At 40.9% G+C, this 25521-nt stretch overlaps 2 protein-coding genes across 3 annotated transcripts; both read right to left on the bottom strand.

The window, feature by feature from the left end:
- Window positions 1-10161: 10161 nt before the first annotated feature.
- tcf15 (transcription factor 15) lies at window positions 10162-11379 on the bottom strand. Its single transcript, XM_061673543.1, has 2 exons — window positions 10816-11379; window positions 10162-10218 (listed from the first exon to the last, which is right to left on the bottom strand). The coding sequence occupies exons 1-2, from the start codon at window positions 11296-11298 to the stop codon at window positions 10162-10164; spliced, it is 540 nt and encodes a 179-aa protein (XP_061529527.1). The 5' UTR covers window positions 11299-11379.
- An 11380-nt stretch (window positions 11380-22759) lies between these two features.
- On the bottom strand, window positions 22760-25311 carry srxn1 (sulfiredoxin 1 homolog (S. cerevisiae)). 2 transcript variants are annotated; one of them, XM_061673427.1, is made up of 3 exons: window positions 25297-25311; window positions 25040-25201; window positions 22760-23717 (listed from the first exon to the last, which is right to left on the bottom strand). In XM_061673427.1, exons 2-3 carry the CDS (start codon window positions 25193-25195, stop codon window positions 23508-23510), a joined length of 366 nt encoding a protein of 121 aa, XP_061529411.1. In that variant the 5' UTR covers window positions 25196-25201; window positions 25297-25311; the 3' UTR covers window positions 22760-23507. The 2 variants fall into 2 exon arrangements, with proteins under 2 accessions (XP_061529411.1, XP_061529326.1); XM_061673342.1 differs by having other exon boundaries at window positions 25040-25304.
- Between the last annotated feature and the right edge of the window lie 210 nt (window positions 25312-25521).

Genomic DNA, 25521 nt, shown 5'->3' with positions numbered 1-25521 from the left:
CACAGGGATGCAAAAATGTACTGACGTTTTTACAAAGCACGAGTGGAAATGAGGAGTTATTGGCCACTTCCTACTGCACGCCCAGCTGTGAACTCTTCTCTTGGAAGACAAGGCCAAATCTCAAGCGGAGCACTAAAGTTCAAATGCTAGTTGAACTTTGGTGTGACACTCGACATGTTATTTGGTAACTATTTCGAAGTTGTTGTGGTAACAAGGCAGATATCGGAAACGGGATCTGGAGTAAATGCAGCCGGAGTCGATGACGATTAAAGAGTTTGGAAGGAAATTGGAGCACCAGGAACAGAGTTGCTGCACGCATACATTCATGCCAGTAGGGGGCGTGTGAATTTAAGGGAATGGGGCATTAATTGTGGTGGGCAGCATGGCGCAAATAGTAGTTAACACTTTCGCCTCACAGTTCTTCGGATGAGGATTCGAATATGTGCTGCGGCCTTTCTGTGTTGACTTTGCACGTGCTTGCAATTTTTTTTTCAAGCCTCTGTAGTTTCTTCAAGCATTAACAAAAGATGTTTCTTAGCTTAATTGAAGACTAAGGGCATGTCCACACGTATACTGGGCCCATCTATCTGTGCTTAAAGGTAAAGAACATCCGACACGGGGATTCACCATTGTTATTGGTGTTGGCGGTGTTAGCGCACGGTCACACGAGAACTGGGACTATCTGCTCTACATTGTCTCAGGAAAGATGCGTATGTGTTGTACACACCGAAACATAAGAGCTGCATTTTCAAAATTGTTCACTCTGGGGCCCAGTTTAAAGAAAAATGAGTTGTAATGGCTAGTAATGACACAGTAATTATGTGATTAAATATAATTTTTGTCACACGAATTTGCATCAATTGAAAGGCCATTGTGCTCCTGCCTGCCTTGGTCAGCTGGAGGCAGTATAAGACAAACAGACATGTATATGGATTTCTTTACAGTATACTGTAGATCACAGGGGTCAAACTCAAGGCCCGGGGGCCCGATCCGGCCCGCCACTTGATTTTATGTGGCCCACTAAGGCAAATCAAGTGTGTCAACTTCCATGATTCTTGTTCAAATCTGCACCGAAATTTCAAATAGTCATATCTCATAAATGATCATGTTGAGATACTGCAAGCGTTTTTGTCTTACCAAACATGAACAATAGTTGAAAATATCCGTTACCCTTGATTTCTGATTTCAAAACTAGTTCATACATTTCGTGTGTACATATGATGAGGCGAATAAAGATTTTTACGGTTTCACAGTCATAACGGCCCTCTGAGGGAAACCGTAACTACAATATGGCCCGTGAAAATTAGATTGACACCCCTGCTGTAAATGTCTCAGCTCCTCTCATCTCATCTCAGCTCCTCACAGAGTATAAAGAATATATGACTGTAAGTACAGCGGAACCTCGATTTAATGGACTAATAGGGGGCAAGGGTTATCCGTTAAAGCCGTTTGTCCGTTAATTTGAAGCCATTTTTTTCGTGACCTAAAAACACCCAGTAGGTACAAAATTATTGTAAATGGATGTAAAAAAAAAAGTTTTCCTATACTTACCTTTAAACATTGCTGAGATTGGCTAATACTGTCGTCAAAGTGCCGTTAAGACTGATAATAGCGTGCAGCTGGGGGAAGAAAGTTGTTGCGGTGGCGAGTCAAGGGTCATTATCATGAGCTGCGAGCTTAGCGCACTTCCTTTTAGAAGAAGAAGAATCATCTTTATTGTCATGAACATGCATGCACGCACATGAAATTTGTTCTCTGCATTTTACCCCTCACAGTGAACACATACACCTGTTAGTGGAACACACTGGAGGAGGGGGCAGCTGAAGCACCCGGGGAGCATTTCAGGGTATCAGTGTCTTGCCTAAGTCCAGTCTGGGTCTTGAACCTAGGTCCCCCATGGTGGCAGGTGATGATCTTAACCATTGGGCCACAGCTTCCTACCTTTGTTACGATTGGATGCCATAGAGAAGGGCTTGACAAAATAACTATCCCAAAATCAGTACAGAACGTTTGAGAGACGAGACATAACAAGTGCTCGAGTAAACAACAGCCATAGATAGGAATAGGTCCAACTGCCTCGTGTCAACCGTCAAGACCTAAAAGTTCCCGGGAATGACACTCTCTCAGGACTTGAAGTGGGAGAACTCCATCCTCAAAAAGGCCCAGCAGAGGATGTAGTTCCTGGGGCTTCTGAGGAAGCACGGCCTGCCACAGGCGCTGTTGAGGCAGTTCTACACAGCAGTCAGGGAATCAGGCCTGTGTTAATCCATCACAGTCTGGTTTGGTACTACCACAAAAAATCGTCCGCACTTGTATCGCGAAAAAAATCACAAGTCGGGTCACTTGTCTGAAGGCAGCGCTGTATGTGGTTCAAATTTGACAGCATATCTCGGACTAATCTAAGGACAAATTTGTTTTTGAAGGGCCTGAGGAAATGCCATAAATGACTCCAAAATGGAAGAATTCCTGTTTTTTGGCCATGGCTTCTTGAGACGTTTTTTTTTTTTTTTTTTTTTTTTTTTTTTAGTGTCTTCTCATAATAGACATCTCTACAAAATTTCATGCAAAAAAGTCAAATGAACTCCGGGCGTTGAATTTTAAAAAGAACATTTTGGGAGCGCGACATAGCCAATATTTTTGTTTGTTTGTTTGTTTGTTTGTTTTTGTCCACTGACCCATTGCTTAAAACTTGCCCAACTCATCAAAGTTACAATTCTCTGACGGTTTAATTTGGGTTTTAAACATAAGTGAGTGTGTACGCACGTGTTAGATTGGGGCCGCACTCGAAGGGTGTTGCACGCCAAAGTAAATCCCAGAGGTTGTTAGCATGCCCACCTGCTAGCGCAGGTCTCCATTTTTCTGTCAGTGAGGTTGTTCAGCGCACACTCTCCAGCCTCTGATTGAGGAAATCCGCTGACTGTTTGCTCTGTACGCTGACATGAAACATCCCAATGGTTCCGCCACCTCTCCCACAGGTCCTGTGCACTCAGGCTTTCCCATGAAGACTGTGAATGTTTACGGGGGTTGACAGATTTATGGCTCTTTCATAGACCGGACAAGTACCACCGTTGCGGCGCTGCTTAAGCCACAGAGAATACAGCGGTGCCTTGATTTACGGATTTCATTCATTGCTACTAACTCAAATCAGTTCTATTGCAAATCAAGCTTCCCCATTGAAATGAATGGAAATGCCGTAATCGGTTCCAGCCACCACCACCCCCCAAAAAAAAAACCATCATCATTTTTTTGTTACATTTAAAAAACAACTAAAATAGTCTGATATTGTAAAATATAAATGTAAAAACATAAAAGAGAATACGAAGAAATAGCCTGGTTTTATGAAGTACGGTTACGCCAAAAGTCTCTCCCACACACACACAGACACATAACACACACACACACACACACACTGTAGGACAATGATTCTAAAAGTGTGGTATGAGTACCACTAGTGGTACGCGGACTCCCTTTAGTGGTATGCAAAAGAATCACTGCCTGAGCTGTATTTAACTTTATTGTAGAATACATTTCCATTTAATCTTAAATAACTGACTGTCAGCTTTTATTTAGGTACAATTTTTATTTAACTTTTGAGTGTCACATTTTAATTGAATTATTTCCTATTATTATTATTTTCCTATATTGAAACGCAGGACAGTGGACCCCCGCATACTGGAGTTTTTTATTTTTTATTTTTATTTTTCCCCTATGCATTTATAATGTGAATTGTGATCCACTGTGCATAATGTTATAGCGGCTTACAATAAGAGCAAATATCCTCTTTAGGAATAATACCTCTGTCTTGTTTTGGATTAATAGTTAGGCCTGCTATGCTACTGCATTTTATTGTTGGTCATGATGGTGGTACTTTGAGTAATGTTTGAGAACCACTGCTGTAGGATATTTGTGTCTCTCTCTCTCTGTCTCTCTCTCTCTCTCTGTCTCTCTCTCTCTCTCTCTCTCTCTCTCTCGCCAGCCTCCTTGACAAGTTCCGACAGCAGCGACTGAGGAAGGCTTACCTAACCAGCGAGAGCTCATCGGATACTGTGCAATCTGTTTGTTTCTTAGTAGCGCAATCACTTGCACATTTCACTTCCTTGGGAGCCATACTGAGGGCTAATTTAAAGCAAAACAACAAATGTAGCTGAAATATGTTATACAGTACATGGAGTGAATAATATTTACGCTGTAGAGAAAGGCAGTACAATACATGCACATACATATACACGAAGACGGTCACAACTGCTCAGGGAACTGCAGCAATATTATTCGTTTTTTGTAAAGGATGAAAAATATATTCCTGTGAGTATTGTCTGTCTAGATGTGTTACTACACTGTTAGTGTTCAAATATCAGTTGCTTAAAACATTGATGCTTGTTTTGTTAGCACACTATGGCGTTGGGTGCCAGCATTAAGCTAAGCGGACATTTCGTAATACATGTGTATTTTTCTTTGTGACTTCAACTGGGAATGGCAATACATGGCTTAAAGCAAGAACTCCGCCTCTTTTTGTAAGAATTTTTCACTGTCTAGTGTCTTCTGCTTGTTGTGAAGTCCATGTCCACATTGGCTACAAATTGCAGTTATGTCACACACACACACACACACACGCACACACGTGCACACACACACACACAGTTATTATTATTTGATCTTCAGCCCGTGAGCGCGGACAAACTGCCGAAGGTCGGAGCTTGATTGTCGTAGTCTGCAGTAGAACAAAACAGTTACGATCGTCTGTATTGTTCTGTAATTTCATCTCTGGGATTTCCTCTTAGCGGCAGAGCCTCGGCACACACACCCCCACCCATCCGATTTGCTCGCCGTCCATCATCCCGCCGCTGTCAGAGGTGCCTGCCAAGTTTTTTGCCGCATGAAAACAATTGTTCCTCAATGTTTGAGGAGACATAAACGGCTCCTCAGACAGCCCACCCACCCCCACAACCCCCCACTAGAGACTTGCTTAAAGTCAGGCAGACTTCCTTGTACTCATGTTGAGTGAAAATGTTAAAGCAAAGCATCTGAGGCCTTGGGCCACGAAGTGACTCAAGGCCACGAACAGCAGACCATGACCACGTACAGGTTTGTGTTCAACAGGCCTTCTGGCAAGATGACAGCATGTTCAAGGTGAGCACCCATCTGGGAATTACGACTGCTCGCAGATGATGATGGGGGGAAAAGTACATCCTTCCTGTTTCTGGATAATCTATTTTATTTTGGAGTCTCCACTGCCAGAGTTGTGATTTGTGTCGTCCAAGAGCTTTCCTCTTCACACTTCATGAACGTCTTATATGAGATGTTTACTTTATCTTCTTCTTCACAGCTGTTTAGAAACTCAGTGTTGCAATGTCATTCAATTATCTTTTGCGTGAAGTAGTAACTTCCTTCAAAGGCAGAAATTTTATATTCACCGATATGTTGGGAAGAATATTCTCAAATATGTCTTAGGAAGATTCTCAAGAAAACAGTATGTACCAAAAAAGAATGTTAATCGTTGTAATGAAGATACGTACTGTATATTGGACAGGCATTTTTAAATCTTTTCCAGTAGTGTATTTTACAAGAAACTGATTTTATGTAATGGCTCAATATTGGTGCCTTGCCTCAGGGAGTAGGGAATGAGTGAAGGATTCTGACTGCAGCCGCTGCATTCGTTCATTGACTACTCAATCACTAGATAGGGGATTTTATGTTCAGTGGTGCCTTGAGATACGAGTTGAATTCATGAAGTAAACACGCTTGTACCTCAAAATACTCATATCAAATGATCTTTCCTCATTGAAATAAATGGAAATGGCATTAATCTGTTGCCGCTCCCCCCACAAAAAACAGCTTGAAAGTTGGGTTTTTTAAAATCAAAATTACACTACATATTTGCATAATTGAATAAAATGTAAAGAATTAAAGAATTGTGCATCATATTCATGACATTGTGCTGCTCCTTCGGGTGTGCACACCTTAGCCACCAGGCGGCTGTATAATAATTACAGACACAAAAATGAGTTTCAGGACTGACTCAGTAAACTACAATAAAAGTCATTTTCCCTGGAGGATGAGAAATACTGTACATGCCTGTTACTATTGTTATATTGTCGGTCTACATATGTTGCCCCACCATTTCTCTTCAAATATCCATTGCTAAAATGGTTATAACTACCGCAGCATTGCATTCCATACGTCATCGGTAAGGTAAAAGTAATATTGAATGTTCATTTATCCACTTCACTAGTCATTTATTTTAATTTCACACAGTTGACTCATCTGTCAAGGCACCACTGTGCACGAAAGTGAGTTTGACACCCCTGCTAGACTGGCAAAGGTCAGTTATGCTATCTTACTTGACACCAGGTTATTCTGGTCGCTTAAGCAAAGCTTTTAGGAGGAGGTAAGAGATCTAAGTGTCTGGCCAAGGACGTGGAGAAGAGTACAGCGAATTAGTTGAGTCCAAACCTCCCCAGGTGGAGCCACATCCTCACTTGTCAGACGCAAAACACAGTTTTTGCTCCATCATCCTTCCAACTTTGCTGCAGCTCACAATTTGGTGCTGGCCCTGAATGGACCCACCAGAGAGCTGTACATCTGGGTCCCAGCGCAGGATGATGTCAAGACTGGCGCTGACCCAAAACCCGCCGCACAGAGGGTTACTCAGAGAGGTCGACCGCACGTTGTTTTCCCTTCCTGTGCCTGGGTGACATCTTCCTGCCGGGGGGAGCCTCAGGGAGCCATTCGAGGGGGCCCAGGCTCGGAGGACTTAGCGCAGCAAAATTCCAGTTAGCCTGACGTTGCAGAAGGGGGAGGGTTTAGTTTAGTGTTTAGACCCCCTGCATGCTATTGAAATTCACTTTCCTTACAGCCTCCTGTGACACCTGGGAGCCTTCCTCTGTCCGTCTGTGGACCAAATTTGTGGTATGATTTAAAGTGATCAAACTGCAACTTGTAAGCACGCATGAGCTGCAATGTACAGTATACCCAGAGGTGGGTAGAGTAGCCAAATATTGTACTCAAGTAAGTGTACTGTTACTTTAGAATAATATGACTTAAGTAAAAGTAAAAAAAATAGTCATCCAAATGTTTACTTGAGTAAGAGTAAGAAAGTACTCAATGAAAAAACTACTCAAGTAAAGAGTAATTTGCGAGTAACTTCTGATTATTGCTATTATTTTAATCAGAGCATGAACATCAAAGAAAATAAAAAGTAATAATATATTGGAGTCAACACACACCTGCCACCATTTCAATTTTTCATTGTCCAAAAACCATCAAAACATACATTGGGCCCTACAGAAACATTATTTGCTTTATTCGCTTAAATAACTTCATGAAGAAGCTGTTTGCTGAACAGACTTATTGATTGTGTGTGCAACACCATAGGGATAGTGCTAACTTTGCCATATCCACTGCCAAAACCATAGAAACATCTGCAACTTACCACAAGGTGTTTTTCTCAAGTTAGAAGTTTGCTGAAATATACAAGTTTGGGCCGTCACTATTTAAAAGCTGCAAGATAAGGCTGTTGTTTTTTGAAGTCTGTAAAATAAACACAGTCGCACGGCTGTTTGTTTTCCCCCAAAATGAGTCATTTTGATTGGCTCGCGAAGGCTACGTACATATAGTCATGTGACTGCCTTGTGTCCTCTGATTGGTGAATTGGAGTCAAATAACATTAGTGATCCCGTTTGATTGGCGCAACGGGCACCCTTTGCGGAAGTCGAAGATGGAGTCTAATAATAGATGCGCACACGCAAGAATGAATAAATAAAAGTAGCGAACGGCATGTCGATCATTGTAACGGAGTAAAAGTATCGATCCTTCTTCACATAAATACTCAAGTAAAAGTAAAAGGTATGGTGCATTTAAAGTACTCTGACAAGTACAATTTATGGAAAATGTTACTTGAGTAAATGTAATGGAGTAAATGAATAAACACGTTACTACCCATCTCTGAGTATACCATGCCATGTACCTGTAAAGTGCCCCCCTCCCAACATAAAATCCCCCACCCCCAAATGGAATAGACAGAATTTTATCCAAAATTTTCAAATGTAGTTGCCCTCAGTTGGCCCACAGTTGGAAAAAAAAAAAAAATGATCTTTTCGGTAGCAATGCTAAAATGAAGGTACTGTGTATATACAGTAACTACATTGTCACTCAGTTGAGTGCAGATATCTGCCAAGGAAAATGGAGCACTGTCTTTATGCTTGTTTGCTAGTTAACAGACTACACTTTGGTTAATGGAGGATAACAAACAGATAAACAGTTCCATTGTGTTTAAGTGGGGAGTGCGCTTAAATTCATGCCAAAGTGTACAGTGGAACCTGTACACTGTACAGTGGTTTTTGTGATGAATCCATTCCAAAAAGTCAGACAAAAACCAAATTGTATGAAATCAAAAGCACTAGTTCTCATAGGAAATCATGTAAATCCAATTAAGCCGTTCCAGACCACCCAAAAATATTAACAGCAATATATACTTTATCAAGAATAACTAAAGCTTTTCATCCAGAAAACTGTGTGAAATAAATATTACTGATTAAGTGGATAAATAAACATTTAATATTACTTTTACCTCTGTTGATGACATTTGGAAGATGGATGGCAAGGAGGGGAGAGTGAGGAGAAAAGTTTAAAAAAATATATATTTTTTTAATTCTATCATCTTCCTTGCCTCTTTTTAATCAAATGGCTGGCATAACAAGCCTCCCAAACTGCTCGGCAACACTTGGACATGTTAGGGCAATATGGGCGTAATATCCTGTCAAAAGTCAGGCCTTCAAATAAAAGCAAGCCACTATAACAATAAAAAATGGATGGATGAACGCACATTGGTTCTGGGAAATGAATGGGCAGGTCACGTGATGATTTGTACAAAAACCAAGTGAATGTATGAAAACCGGGAGAAAATGTAGACCCCCCCCCCCCCCCCCCCCCCCTCAAAAAAAAACAACAACAACAACAACAATATAGATAATGGAATCATTCTGAAATTAGGGCATATGCAAATCGAGCCTCTATTGTAATGTGTTCTCCCTCGGCTCATGCATCATCCCCCTTACAAAGATTTTTATTTTTACGTAGTCCTGCTATTGTATGTGTCCTACTATTTACTATGTGTCTTACTCTTTACTGGTTTACTGTCTAAATGCGTGCTGTGTAAAAGGTCATTAAAACAACAACGCTAGTGGTGGCCTATGGATTTTGTACAGTACAGCATTTCAACAGTATATATTTGTAGCTCTAATGTTGCCAGAAGAACTATTTGTTACGTTCAGCTTGAACCAAACACATTACACAAATGAAATACAAAGTAACACTATTTTTGTGTCACTTGCTTCCAGTGCGTGAAAACAGGCTTTCACTTCTGACCTCTGACCCCATCGCTCCCTGTCCGTCGGGCCCACGGCAGTGATTTATCCCTCTGGCATACCAACAGCTGTGTTTGGGGGTTCCGACCAGAGTGTGGGCTACTATTTGCCATGACTAATCGATAGCAGACTTCAAAAAAACACCAATCGTGAGATTGAGAAGAAAAAAAAACACACTGGCTAATGACAGTGGAAACCTCACGCTTTTGCTGTGCTTCTTACTCGCTTGGGAAACAGCAACTCATTCACAAGCCTATGTGTGAGATTTTCTTTTTTGTGTGGAAAATACACACACACAAAACTAAACCATGCAATGTGACTTTAAAAAAATAATGACAAAATTAAAGTTAAAGGTGTAAGGGGGAAAAAAACACTCATTAAATTAATACATTAAATTAAAGAAAATAAGTTACCATAATGCTTGTGCAATGTAGACACAACCTCAGGGTATGGCTTCTATAGTTGAATAAAAATCAATAATCAGAATTTAAAGAAACATTTTTGATAAAATAAACTTTATTACATTTTTTTGCAAACAAGCATAAATGCTCATACGTCTCAAACAAATGCACAGCATTTTTGAGGGGCTTATGCTTACATTTCTCGGTCAAGTATAAATACTGCAGTCTGTAGGCTCAACTGTCGGATCCAGCACGTGTGTGTGTGTGTGCGCGTGTGTGGGTGTGTGTGTGTGTGTGCATATGTGCATGCATGTGTGCATGCGTGTGGAGCTCTGAGTCTTCCCTGAGAATGTCTTTTGAGGGTTTTCAGGTTGCTAATCCTTCACCGGTCAATTCAATCAGCGTCTCAGTCGCAGCGGGCCCAGTCTGCGCATCTTCAGACACTCACTGCTGTCCTTTATTGGAGAAGAAACACATCAGGTTCAGTCGCTAAAAATCAGGAAGAAAAGTCATTTTCATTCTGCTGACCCGTGGCTCTTGTTTATATTTGTCTAGAAGAGCCTTTTTCGAAAACTAGGGTCACAGTAAAATAATAAATATATATAACAATATTACTGAGTTGATTTATATTCGCATGTTATTAATATGTGCTCATATATTATTGGGTAATATTTAGCACCCATTTTTAGTGGTTCTATAGTGAACCAACCATTATCCAATAGATTGAAATAGCACCAAATGGTTGAATATTACAATGTAAATGGGTCGGATTAAACAATCGAGAGGGTAGCAAGTGGCCCTCGGACCATACTTGGCCACTCCAGTTGTAAGAGCTATGAATACATGGATTGCTAATACATGTATGTATGTAAATATGTGTATTTGATAAAATTGTATTGTTACGGTGGATTCATTTCTCAAGCAAGAAGGCAAATGTTGTTTGCGTGCTTTTTACGCACAACCCAAATGAACATTTACGCATGTGGCGTTTTGTTAATGGAGTCTACACTGGCATTGAATCAGCTTGCTCGCCATGCAGACGTTTTATTTACCCCTTTTCTCTGGTTGCTCAAGCAGAAAGTGCAGATGGTCCTGGGCTGCTTGATGCCCTTATCTCCAGCCTGCGCGTGGACCACGTCGAGGCACGGCTGTCCATCCGCGCAGCCGTCCCCGAGAAGAAGCACGTTGGCTAAGTGGGAAATGTAGCTGGAGGCCAGGCGCAGCGTTTCGATCTTGGAGAGCTTTCTGTCCACCGGCTCGGTGGGGATGAGGGTCCTGAGGGCCGTGAAGGCGCTGTTGACGCTCTGGGTCCGGCCGCGCTCCCTGGCGTTGGCCGCGCTGCGCTGCTTCATCACCATCGTGGCGGACTCGCCCTCCACTTGACGCCCGATCCTCGCTCGCTTCACGCCGCCGCCGCCGCAATAGAGCCGCTCCGAGCTGTCGTCGCTCTCGCTGCGGTTCTCGTCGTCCTCGGACGTGACGCCCAGGTCGGGATAGAAGCGCGCGGCGACCGGGCGCAGCATGGCAAACGTCATCGCTCGACTTAAGTCCCGGATCCTCTGCTTCTGCGAAACAGTGGCGCTACATGTCAACACACGGCTCTACATCGCTACACGTGGAACTTAAGGAAGGCGACTTGGGTTGTGTTCACTTTATTGCTGTGGCCTGCGTGAGGGCTCGGCTGTGACGTGTTGGCAGGAACGATACTGAAATGTCGATATTCCAACACCAGAATCGATACACGTGATCAAATACTGATATTTGATATGTATTTACACCAGCCAATCGCAACGCATATTATATTATATTATATTATATTATATTATATTATATTATATTATATTATATTATATTATATTATATTATATTATATTATATTATATTATATTATATTATTAAGCGGTAGAAAATGGATGGATGGATGGATGGATGGACTATATTATTAGCAAATCTGCCTCAAAGTTCTGAGGACCGTGGTTTGAATCCCGGCCTCTCCTGTGTGGAGTTTGCATGTTCTCCCCGTGCCTGCGTGGGTTTTCTCCGGGCACTCCGGTTTCCTCCCACATCCCAAAAACATGCATTCATTGGAGACTCTAAATTGCCCGTAGGCATGACTGTGAGTGCGAATGGTTGTTAGTTTCTCTGTGCCCTGCGATTGACCCAATAGGGTCGAGGGTGTGCTGGCGTCTATCTAGCGGATTTTGGACGAGAGGCAGCGTACACCCTGAACTGGTCGCCAGCCAATTGCAGGGCACACATAGACAAACAACCATTCGCACTCACATTCACACCTACAGACAACTCAAGAGTCTTCAATTAACCTACCATGATTTTTTGGGGAATGTGGGAGGAAATCAGAGTACCGGGAGAAAACCCACACAGGCACGGGGACAACCTGCAAACTCCTCCCAGGTCCTCAAAACTGGGAGGCAGATGTGCTAACCAGTCGTCCACCGTAATAAATATATTGTGTTATTTGTAATGTTATATATTTTTACATTACTAGTACACAGGGAGAGTCACTGATGGTGTAGTGGTACACTCGCCTGACTTTGGTACAGGCAGCGTGGGTTCAGTTCCCACTCAGTGACAGTGTGAATGTGAGTGCGAATGGTTGTCCGTGTTTATATGTGCCCTGCGACTGACTGGCGACCAGTTCAGGGTGTAGTCCGCCTTTCGCCCGAAGTCAGCTGGGATAGGCTCCAGCGTCCCGCGACGCTAAGCGGTGTTGAAAATGGATGGATGGATGGATAGTACACAGGGTGTATTTACTTGGAAAAGGTCGTTTGAATTTACTTAATTTGAAAATGTACATCGGTTGCACATGATTAAAATATGGTAAACTGGTGTTTATTTTATTATTTTTGAGAAGTACATGTTCATTCATTCATCTCCCGTTCCGCTTATCCTAGGAGTACATGTACATAATCAAACTAAGGACTTTTTTTGTGTATCTGCACCAGAGGTGGCAAAAGTACTCACACATATACTTCATTAGAGGTAAACATACTTGTGTAAATAAATACTCTGGTCAAAGTAGAAGTTCCGTTTCAACTGCTTCACTTCAATGAAAGTAAAATTGTACAAACTCTGAAATGTACATAAAGTTAAAAAAAGTCAGCAAAATATTACACTTTTTAGTACAATGCTATGCTGCCCCACACATGACGTGGGGGATGGGGGTAGATGAGTCCATTGTGGTCACAACATATAGTAGACCGTGAATGCTAAATACTAGATAGTGACCACAAAATACTATTTTGTGGCCATGAATTAGCTGTGGGTCCATAGTGTACACTTGGGTAAACAAAACAAGTGCATCTTCTTTAGCAATGGTCAGGTCGAGGAAGAGGGTGGGGCTAAAGACAATGGACAGGGGTAGTATGATTTCATTTTATTTTCGCCCGGTGATGAGATACAAAGATATTCAGAAATGTCTGGCATTGCAGGCTATTGATGAGAGCAGAACATGAAGTTATAACATTAATATTTGAAATGCAACTTGTGGGGAAGGTGCGCTCCATTTTATTACCCTGATATACAAGTTGTTCATGGGAATGATATTAAACCCACAGATTAGAATTTCATGCACACATTATACCTATTAGTATATATGTATATGTAGGCACTATTATGTATTTTGTGTGCATGTTACATCTATATTGTGGCCACAATTTATTTTTTTCCTGTCATGTCTGGGGCTCCATACAATATATTGCAGTTCTGTGCCAGTTTCTGAAGTCAACAGAATGTTAAGAAGCAAATTAATACATTTCTTGTGTTTGTATTTTTAAATGATTTTATGGGCTTCAATGAGCTACAATGTTATAGCAGGACTCCATAAAAATACTTTTTTCTTCATCAGGCCAAACAACGTTGTCTTAAAACAAATAAAAATACAACAGATACATTGATACAAAATGAATTAGCTGCAGCATGATGATGTTGCAGGACTTCAATTGGTTCTGATCATCTGTGTCAATTAAGTCATACATTCATTGATGCACAAACTTTCTGTCAACAGTTAATGAGAACTTGCTTAATTTGTTTGCAAGTAATGTTTATTTTATATTGTATTGCGAAAAACTAATATTGATTTTAATTTATTATAATGGGCAGATGACATTTGCATGTAAGGTCTGTAGTTGTAAAGTCAAACCAAAGTTCAACAGGAAACTCTCAAGTTTGTGTATTTAATTTAACATAGAAAATCCAATTGAAATTTGCCAAATGGCCAATTCAGATTGTATTTTGTTTCCATTTCAAGAAATCTTAATTGCCAAAAGGAGGTACATGTTCATACAGAATGTCTTTCAGGATTTCAAAGAACAAAAAGTTCGGGTACTAGTAGATTTTGTAGGTGACCTGGGAGTGTGTATTATTGTGAATTTACACAGGTTTACAATCTCATGTTAGTTTGATACAGTATATTTATGCCAAATTGTATGTTTCAAATTACAAAGACAGTCTATTCCCAAATACTTACAGCTATCAACCTTGAATTTTCTTTGAAGATTTCAAAAGGTCATCGTTCAACTTACCAGCTCCCATTATAAGGCCAAATGAAGTTTTGTGACCTTACAGAAGCTGCAGGTCTCACAGAAGGAGAAAGTTAAGTGTGAGTAAACAAACAGTGAACAGATGATCCTGGAATGGCCTGGCTGTATTTACTTGCTTGCCCCAGGTGCAAAAAGAAAACAACAAAGTGGCAAAGGGATGATTTAGTGTCATGGTGTCTCTTCTGAGACCTTTAAGAGGATTCAAACTGCAAGTGTGCTGGGGTGAAAATGAGAATTTGATTTAGTTCCACCACAGTTAATTAAAAAATAAACCTCTAGACTGCGGTCGAACACCAGCCATTGTGGGATATTGGACGATCTCTGATTTATTCCAATTTAGAAAGTTGTTTTCCAGACGGAATAAATGAATTAATCAATTTCAGGGACAAATTTGCCCCATTATTACAAGTGTAAAAATAAGTAACTCCTTCACTGCCATGGACGTTTATATTCGTCAACTTTGATTTTATTGCCACTAACAAATATATTCATCAAATATGTTTTAAAGGATGATGCAATTCATGCAGTGAATGACGGATGGCATGTAAAAAAGCCACTGGCAATCAACTCAAGTTATGTGGTGAGTCAGTGTCACTCATGGTGCTTTTCTTCGTTATATATCTGTTAAAAAAAAAGACTATTTTGCAGTCAGATTCTCCTCAGTCTTGTTTTCGTTGCTTTAAAATTTGAGGTGTCACAAAAGCAAAACATCTTAGAGTCTGCTTGACATGTTTCTTTTCCCTAAAAGCTCATTTTCTCCACTTTCTGGGCAGAAACTGGTGTTTTTGTTGTTACAGCTGATAACTGCAGAAGCAATAAAGCTAGAAACTAACTTTTTTTTGGGGGGGGGTGAAAAAAATAGTATCTTTTGGTTGGTTTGGTGCTTGTTTTGCCACAGAACACAATATTCTGTGGGTCAATCAAAAGTCACTAAAATGGCTGGCGATATGGAGACAATCAAATATGCTCCCAGCGACCGCCAATAAGTTTAATTTATATTTCTTGGGTCTTGGTCAAATTTTCCCTCTTTGTTATCACCAATACTGTTCTGTGGTAGCATCACAAAAGAGGCAAAGAAAAAGCAAAAAAAAAAGCTTGCGGTGTTACTCCTGTTGATACTTACTGAGGTAAAGTCTCACGAGATACGCAAAGGTTTCAAACGATGGTGCTTTGACCATTTGGTTTTGTGCAACATCAGAGGTACAAAACCAACTTTATGTGAATTCTGAATAGTTTGACTTCAGTGGTACTCAACATTCCAACATTATTCTTTTGGGCAAAGTTGTTAACGTTGCATTAAGTTTCAGTGTGAATTATCAGTGTGCCAGATTTGTATAGTTTTTTTTAGTTTGCTAAATTCAAACTGAAGACAGGCAAGTTGTATAAGACTACCTTTTCAAAGGAGCTGTGAATTGTTATGGCGCTTATTTGAAGGACATAGATCCATTTATCTCAGTGATGAGGACGTAGCTGCTTGGGTTCGCCACCCACTGAGTCCTTATTGATGATCTGTCTGAGCCACGGAACAAAGAGGAACATGTTCTCGAGCATTTTAAATTCCATCCTGCACTGGCTTGACTTCTTGTTCCTGCAGAAAGTTCACCGTTGTGCACAGGCCGTTCGCTGGTGTTGAGCAACAGTTTTTGCATTGTTCTAGCATTGCAGAGGAACCATGCATGGGTGTTGGCTTAGCCCAGTCACTCTCATGCAGTTTTCCCCTGCTGATGACACATTTGCCTCATGTCATAGCCAAGGCAGCTGCTTATTATTGCATTCCATTGAATCCCAATCCTGCTACTGTAAATACTGAAGAGTAGTAACTACACAACAAATCCATGAAATCATTTAGTTGTGTCTAAAAAACAGGTACACGCACAGTCCTATAATATCTCCCACTAAAATACAGTACATTGATGCTTGGGATGCACCGATAACACTTTTTTAGGACCAAAGGTCCAATACTCACAAGTTTCATCCACATTTTTCCAAGTAATTTGTCATTACTGACATTTTAACATCCAGCTGCATGTTTTTCTCATAGTATGCCACACATTTCATGTAAATATAGCCTGTAACACAAGGTGTGTCAGTTATGTCATGTCTCCGTCTGACCACTAGGGGGCGCTATATCAAAGAAGTATATACAGTAGATGAGAATTAAAAAAAAGAGACAAAAAATCGAGTCTGTTGGATATAAACAAGTGGGAATTTACGGATGTCATGTCACCTCTGTATGTTACGTACAAAATTACTCTTACTTTATTTCTCTTTACTTTACGAGCTACACCCAAGCGGGGTTCATCATCCATTTTGCAAGAGCATAGTTGTTGTAAAGTGTTGTCATATGTGTTTGCCTTAAACTATCTCCAAACGGCTGACATGGCTCCTAATCCAACTGCCAGGAAGTTAAAATGTTAGCCTGGTAAAGTAATATCGGTGCAGTAGTTTAGGAGCTATTTTCCGAGTACAAGTACAGACATACAGTACAGAGACTGGTATCAGTGCACCCCTAATTGATACACAGGCATTTGCGTTATTCACCGTACAGTTACACCGTATGTATAAGCAACATCAGACCGAAGTGTTGTCTTTGAACGGAATAAAAAGTTATCGTAGTGCACTGATTTACTGTGGATCAATGACGACAGTGATTTCTCTCATTGGGATTAAAAGGGCTGATTGATCGTGCTCATTTGCCTGGAGAAACTGCTGCAGAGAGAGAAGTTTTGCGAATATTTCCATGGCAAAGCTGGAGTGTTTCCTAGTTGACCTCGGATGAGAGGTGATGTACACACTGATCACCTATTCGTCACTGGACTGTAAACCTGTGTTGTTTTAGTGGCTGTTTTATACCACAACAGCCTTTTGGAGACTAGCGAGACTTAATGAAACCTGGTCTCAAATGGAAAACTGATTGCAATGTCATCTCTATCGAAATACTGAAATATTTATGAATGAAGTAAATTATTTTTTTTTAAAATCCAAACCAAAAGTGACTTTATTCTGGTAGGATTATTAATTTTTTTCCTCGAAAATACATGACTTTTCAGCGTGGCACTAAAAGAAAAGAAAATACTTAATTTCCTCTTACTCTGAGAAAGTTGTGCTCCCAATTTCCCACCATTTCCCTCCTATGCGTGCAATTTGGGATTTTGGGGAATTTACAGTATAATTGTTTGCTGACTAGCTGCACGTTGTTCCAATACCAATTTGGGATTCCAGATGAGATAGTGAGTCACTGTATCTCCCATGAGTATGTCTGACGGCATTGCACGTCTTCCGTGTTCACAAAGTGTATGTCTCGTTGCTCTTGCCTCAGACAGAAACTTTATGAAGATGAGTAGTTCTGTTAGCATGTGTGCTTGCTTGTGTGTGCATTCCATGCTGATTTACTGCAATGGGGAACCTATAAATAGAGACCTTTTACAGGGTTGAAGCGTGAAATACTGGTGAATGTATATTTCACTGTCACAGAGGTGAATACTCATGCACAACGTGTGTCTGAGCGGTGGAGTCACACATCAGCACAGCAAATCTGGCACAAATTACACGCCAGCACACACCAGCAGTTGGTTTCAGTTCCGGATAGGAAGTAGAGAGAAATCATTGTGGACTCCTACACCTAAAACAAACCTCCCATAGTGGAACTAACCAGTGAGAAAGCATTTTTGCCAATTGTGGGGGTCGGTTTTTGTTTTGTTTTGTTTTTTTAAAGTGAGGGCGGGCAGACTTGGAATTGACAATAATTTAAATTAGGTATTCATTTAAATCTTTTGCTACAATTAAGCATATCTGTAGCTTAATAATTATCAACTGACAAAGAGTAAACATAATACAGACAGAGTCCTGCCGCAATCAGCAAATATCTGAAACTGAAATACGCTCCCTTGAAAAATGTTAATGATTGCCTTTATTAACTCATTCCCTGCTAGCTATTTTCAAAGCTGGAAGTCCCCCATATTGCCAGCCGTTTAAGAGCAACACTGCCCTGTACTGGTGACTGTTTGACATAACAGTTTTGTTGAAGATTGAATTTCACATACAAGCTGGACGAGCCCCTCTTTCATGCCTACCCATTGAAAAATGTACTTGATGTACAACCCCAATTCCAATGAAGTTGGGACGTTGTGCTAAACATAAATAAAAAGAGAATACAATGATTTGTAAATCATGTTCAACCTATATTTAATTGAATACACTACAAAGAAGATATTTAATGTTCAAACTGATAAACTTTATTGTTTTTATCAAATAATCATTAATTTAGCATTTTATGGCTGCAACACGTTCCAAACAAGCTGGGACAGGGTCATGTTTACCACTGTGTTACATCACCTTTTCTTTTAACAACATTCAATAAACTTTTGGGAACTGAGGACACTAATTGTTGAAGCTTTGTAGGTGGAATTATTTCCCATTTTTGCTTGACGTACAGTTTATACTGTTCAACAGTCCGGGGTCTCCGTTGTCGTATTTTACGCTTCATAATGCGCCACACATTTTCAATGGGAGACGGGTCTGGACTGCAGGCAGGCCAGTCTAGTACCCGCACTCTTTTACTACGAAGCCACACTGTTCTAACACGTGCAGAATGTGGTTTGGCATTGTCTTGCGTAAATAAGCAGGGGCGTCCATGAAAAAGATTGCTTGGATGGCAGCATATGTTTCTCCAAAACCTGTATGTACCTTTCAGCATTTATGGTGCCTTCACGGATGTGTAAGTTACCCATGCCATTGGCACTAACACAGCCCCATACCATCACAGTTGCTGGCTTTTGAAATTTGCATTCATAACAGTCCGGATGGTGCTTTTCCTCTTTGGCCCAGAGGACACAACGTCCACAATTTCCAAAAAACAATTTGAAATGTGGGCTCATCGGACCACAGAACACTTTTCCACTTTGCATCAGTCCATCTTAGATGAGGTCGGGGCAGAGAAGCCGGCGGCGTTTCTGGGTGTTGTTGATAAATGGCTTTTGCTTTGCATAGTAGAGTTTCAAGTTGCACTTCACAGATGTAGTGCCAAACTGTATTTACTGACGTTGGTTTTCTGAAGTGTTCCTGAGCCCGTGTGGTGATATCCTTTACACATTGATGTCGGTTTTTGATGCAGTGCCACAAAAGGGATCAAAGGTCATGGGCATTCAATGTTGATCAGTGATTTCTCCAGATTCTCTGAACCTTTGGATGATATTATGGACCGTAGACGATGAAATCCCTAAATTCCTTGCAATTGTACGTTGAGGAACATTGTCCTTAAACTGTTCGACTCTTTTCTCACGCACTTGTTCACAAAGAGGTGAACCTCGCCCCATCTTTGCTTGTGAATGACTGAGCAATTCAGGGAAGCTCCTTTTATACCCAATCATGGAACTCACCTGTTCCCAATTAGCCTGTTCACCTGTGGGATATTCCAAACAGGTGTTTGATGAGCATTCCTCAACTTTCTCAGTCTTTTTTGCCACCTGTCCCAGCTTTTTTGGAATGTGTGGCAGCCATAACATTCTAAGTTAATGATTAATAAATCATTGTATTCTGTTTTTATTTATGTTTAACACAACGTCCCAACTTCATTGGAATTGGGCTTGTATATATTTATATAAACGGCTGGATTTCCATCCATCCATCCATTTTCTTTACCGCTTATCCTCACGAGGGTCATGGGCTGCTGGAGCCTATCCCAGCTATCATCGGGCAGGGGGCAGGGTACACCCTGAACTGGTTGCCAGCCAATTGCCGGGCACATAGAAACAAACAACCATTCACACTCACATTCACACCTACGGGCAATTTAGAGTCTTTAATCAACCTACCACGCATGTTTTTGGGATATGGGAGGAAACCGGAGTGCCCGGAGAAAACCCACCCAGCCACGGGGAGAACTTGCAAACTCCACACAGACGGGGCCGGGAGTTCTGCCCCAGAACTATGAGGCAGATTTGGTAACCAGTCGGCCACCGTGCCGGCCCGGCTGGATTTCAGTTGATAAATATAAAACGTGCACGGTAGTGAACAAGCTGATAGTTTAAACTGTAAATACACCACAAATTATGATCCCAAAACAATATAATATCCTTTTAAACTCATTGTCAACAATTGCCTTCATAATAGTGATAATTTAGTTCCAGAGAAATACACGACGATGCTATGTAACTTTGATTAACAACTGAGGCTAAATTGATCTTAGCTAAGCTGACTTATTCAAGAAGAACAATGATGCTTGCTATGCTATATAGTGAAAGTGGAGTGGTTAAATCAAATATTTTAGAGCTCTCAACAACTTTTTTCCCCATCTGTAGTAATGCTGTAGGGGAAAATCAGACACAGCACACAACCACATACACATTATATATATATATATATATATATATATATATATATATATATATGAAAACGGTATCTCAATTTAGAAAAAAATCTTCACACTTAAAAATCCCCTTGATACATTTAAATCCTCAAATATAAAACACACAGAGCCTCCCATGCAAACTCCTCCCCAAAAGCAACAGGTGCAATGTTTTGTTTTTTTTCTTTTTTAATGCCGGTGTTGCGTGTCAAAAGGCCTTTGAGGATTTGGTTACTTCCAGACAGTGAGAGCCACAGGAAGGAAATCTTCTCACACGTGACACACACACACACAAGGGAAAATACAGTCCTTTTGGGTTTGGTCTCCCTTCACTTCCACAGTGGCCACAAAGGGAGCTCATCAAGGCTGCTGACGTATAGGAAAGCTCTCGTCTGTGCATAACAACCTGCCATGTACAGAACCTTAATTATTTTCTCACCAACACGGAAGCAAGGATTTGCTCTTGCTGTACTGTAAAAAAGAACCTCTAGAATTTACCCAACAAACTTAGGGTAACAATTGGCAGCCCTTTCAATTGGGTAAATTTAAACCACATATTTTGGGTGAAAAATACCTTAATTGTATACTTTGTGTTCCTCAACATCCATGTTTATTTCACTGATGTAGTACTGAATGGCCGGCATGGTGGGCGACTGGTTAGCACATCTGCCTCACAGTTCTGGGGATCGGGGTTCAAATCCCAGCCCCGCCTGTGTGGAGTTTGCATGTTCTTCCCGTGCCTGGGTGGGTTTACTCCGGGCACTCTGGTTTCCTCCCACATCCCAAAAATATGCGACTCTAAATTGCCCATAGGTGCGAATGTGAGTGCGAATGGTTGTTTGTTTATATGTGTCCTGCAATTGGCTGACGACCAGTTCAGGGTGTACCCCACCTCTTGCCCAACGATAGCTGGGATGGGCTCCAGCACACCCCTGACCCTAGTGAGATTAAGGTATAGAAAACAGAGGGCTGGATGGAAGTCTGCCTATTTTGACAGTGCCAGGTCTTCCAAAGTAAGTGCAATGTCAAAAATCTTCAACTGGGCAGTCAGTAGGATGCCTGCACAAGACCACCTTGTGAGCCTGCTAACCTTACCCAACAAATTCATAATACAAGCAGGAAAAAATCTAAGTAATGTTCAACATTTAGCTAAGCTTGTTTTACCATATAGTGTCTTTTTCTTTGTTGATTGTTTGCTTTTGTGCTGGTTCGCTAGCTAACAACCAATCAGTGATCAATTGTCACCAACGGGCGACCCCATTTGGCATATGGAATCTGGCGAAAAGGCAGCGGACGGAATGTGCGGGCCACACGTGAAAACTGCCCACCAACGACGGCTCATTCATTTACTGCTCAAAACAACGCGCAGGCTCCCTGAGTGGTGTTTCCCCCCCACACACACTTCACAAGTTGTTCTGTCACCGTGTCCACAATTATCCATCAATTTTCTGAACCGCTTATCCTCACTCGGGTCGCAGGTATGCTGGAGCCTATCTCAGCTGACTTCGGGTGAGAGGTGACATACACAACTAACTACTCACTAAGCCATCCCTCAATTTCCAGGTTGGGATTCAGGAGACGACCACGCTAGTACTACATGCACTGATGAGCTGATGACATGTCTGCCAATCAGTGCGGCCTGCACGCGTCATGTAATGCATATTTTTGTGCCAATGGCTTTTCGGTGGACTTGACTAAATCTTATTGGTAACAGTTTTTACAAATATGGAGTATAGGTCAAATTTACCCTATATTTTAGGGCACCTTACCTATCTAAAATAATAATGTAAATTTTAGATGATTTCCATGGATTATATTTACCACTCTACAAAATCGTTTGTTACAGTGTGCCAGTCTGGATAGCGGTGCCTGTAGCGCAGTATGCGTTTGAGAACAGCGTCATTTAACTATGTTGTTGCTATGAAAATGTAATGTTTCAGATGTTTCAAGTGAATTTGTATTTCTACTCAATAAAACACCCAAGCTTCATGGGGGAGGAGTCCTGTCAATGAGCATGAATGATTGCAGCAATAATTACAAATTAAATATAAGAGCTCCTTGCATAACAATTTCCACAAATAAGCATTTATTTATGAATTAACAGGAGGTGTCCTAAAAAGGTTCCATGTGTAAGATTTTGGGATTTTAAAGTAACACATTTACACTTTTCTTTTGACAATTACTGTATGTGGGACTATTTCTGACAAATCTTCAGTGGCAGACACATTTTGAGTTATAATACAAAGATAATCAGAGGAAGGATGAATGAAATTAATTTTATGAGTAAATAGTGCACAGAATATATATTTTTGTGCCATTCTAGTATGACAGTATATCATTAAAAGAATGACATTACTAAAAACTGTAGTACATAACTAATAAATACAATATTTTAAAAATAATCAAATTCTTTGCAGTATGCGATGTGGGTTCTCCTGCATGGAAAATCATCTTCACTTAAATAGTCAGTCAAACCTAAACAGTAATGCAAAACTAAGAATCCCCCAATTTACGAAAACTGAAATTTATGTGGCATAAAGTCTTTCATTAGATCCAATAAACACCTGTCAGACATTAACAAACATTAACAACTTCTAAAATACTGTACCGGGATTAATATCCACAGATGACTAATTATGTCACCATTGATATGCTACCTGTCTATTACTTTAAACAACAACAACAACAGTGTAGAGATAATCGAATATTTTCCTGCTGAACTTCATTTGACACACTTAGATTATCTGCGTTTGATATATGTCGCCCCCTGATGGATGACTATCTGCTATGCATCATCAAAAAGTCCCCTACTCGCAGGTTACTCCATTCAAGCCCTTGGTCACCGCAAATCAGGGGTTGAGGCCCCCAGGTAAGTTCTGAGGTCTGAGATGTTTGATTTAATGATCTTGGCAGGGATTGTCTGCATTTTCAACCTCTGGTAGGCAGCAAAGCGATGACAGCCTCCAAATGAGTAGAAATAATTTCCCCCTTCTCTGCCTTTGATCCAGACGACATCGATTGGAGGAACAACGTGGATGTCTGCTCCAGCCTGGATGGAAAGCAACCATTTGTCAGCAGAGAGAATTGCGAGAACACACATCCAGTCTATGTTTAAAATAAAAAAAATAAAAAACACGCATGCTTTATCTGGCATCATTTTAAAGATAAGCAACAGAAAGAAAATTTTAGCTGCATTTATTTAGTTCAGACGCATGCTCAGCAATATGATAATTTTAAATTTTAATTTCGGACTATTACTAAGAGCAAAATTGGGGCTCATTATGGCTTTGTGATTTAAGACTGCTGCGTATTAAGTCTCCATATTGGTATTGGTCAACCTAAGTGCTAGATCTTTCGCTTTTACGCGTTACGAAATTACTAATCAGGACAAGCAGTATAGAAAATGGATGGATGGATGATATGGAGGACTTACATTTTTAGACAAACAAAAGGGATATGTCCATCATGTATGAGAAATTCATCTTCACGATGTGCTACCAGTGTGTGTAACTTTATAATATAATTAACTATGTACACAAATGCAGTGGTGGGAAGAGATGAAATAAAAATACTTAGTTACCGTACTGAGGTAGACCCTGTCAGAATTTATCTTGCAGCAAAGCCGTGCCCTGTTGTTGTTTTTTTTGTTTTGTTTGTTTGTTTTAAAGTAGGCGGCACGGTGGACGACTGGTTAGAGCGTCAGCCTCACAGTTCTGAGGACCCGGGTTCAATCCCCGGCCCCGCCTGTGTGGAGTTTGCATGTTCTCCCCGTGCCTGCGTGGGTTTTCTCCGGGCACTCCGGTTTCCTCCCACATCCCAAAAACATGCATGAATTGGAGACTCTAAATTGCCTGTAGGCATGACTGTGAGCGCAAATGGTTGTTTGTTCCTATGTGACCTGCGATTGGCTGGCAACCAGTTCAGGGTGTACCCCGCCTCCTGCCCGATGACAGCTGAGATAGGCTCCAGCACGCCCGCGACCCTAGTGAGGAGAAGCGGCTCAGAAAATGGATGGATGGATGTTTTAAAGTACAAGTTATTTAAGTTTATAAAAGAGAGGAAATATTTAGTGTGCAGAGTAGTTAGTTGTTGTTGTTGTTATCAAAAGGGACCGAAACAATTAATTTTTACTTCTGTACTTCACTACATTTCGGGGTACAGTACATGTACAGCATGGTACTGCAAACTTATACTTAGGTAAAGGAGAATCAATACTTCTACTTTTACCATAGCCTATTTTATTTTATTTCACACATTTTATAGTACAGTACAGTACTTGGGCGCCTCTGCACTGATGGAAGAATACCAACAACGCGTGTCAAGTTTGAATTCTTGCAAGGAAACCACACTAACTTTCAACTTGTAATGTACCTTTATTGTATTGACGAGGCTCTGGACTTTCTGCTCGTCCAGAACAGGAGGAAACGGCCGGATGATGACGTCAATCGGAACGTCGTTCACTTCCTGTAGTCGTTTGGAGTGAATCGACCCGCTCTCGTCCGTTTTTACGTTGCGCTGGGTGGTCATCCTCGACTGTTTTATGCGCCAGAAAACAGACTGGGTCACAAGCGTGCTGTTGCAACGCCACAAACGGAACATAATGGCCCAAACCTCAGCCTGCTACTTACTTCTTACTTCGTTACTTCCGCGATGCGTTTCGGGGGCCGTGGAATCATTGACCGAGGTTTCTGATTGGCTGTTCTTACTGTCAATCGCGATACTGTTTCCGCTTAGCTGTTACTGTGTTTTAAGGTCAGATTTTGGGCTTTTGTCAAAAAAAGCAGGTGAGCAAAATCAGTTTTGTGGTCGTAGTTGTCAGCAATAATTGTGAATTAAATGTATTTTGTGGCTTT

This window comes from Phycodurus eques, chromosome 1 (genome assembly GCF_024500275.1).
Source record: "Phycodurus eques isolate BA_2022a chromosome 1, UOR_Pequ_1.1, whole genome shotgun sequence".
Lineage (NCBI taxonomy): Eukaryota > Metazoa > Chordata > Actinopteri > Syngnathiformes > Syngnathidae > Phycodurus > Phycodurus eques.
Note: the sequence above shows the minus strand (reverse complement) of the source record. Positions and strands in the feature narration are given on the sequence as shown.

Coding starts and splice junctions, on each gene's coding strand:
- tcf15 (XM_061673543.1), bottom strand. CDS start 11,298: ATGACGTTTGCCATGCTGCGCCCGGTCGCCGCGCGCTTCTATCCCGAC. Junction 10,219..10,815: donor TGAGCAACCAGAGAAAAGGG/GTAAATAAAACG, acceptor TCTCCAATAAAG/GACAGCAGTGAGTGTCTGAA.
- srxn1 (XM_061673342.1), bottom strand. CDS start 25,267: ATGTTCCGTTTGTGGCGTTGCAACAGCACGCTTGTGACCCAGTCTGTT. Junction 23,718..25,039: donor GCCTCGTCAATACAATAAAG/GTACATTACAAG, acceptor CTTTCCATCCAG/GCTGGAGCAGACATCCACGT.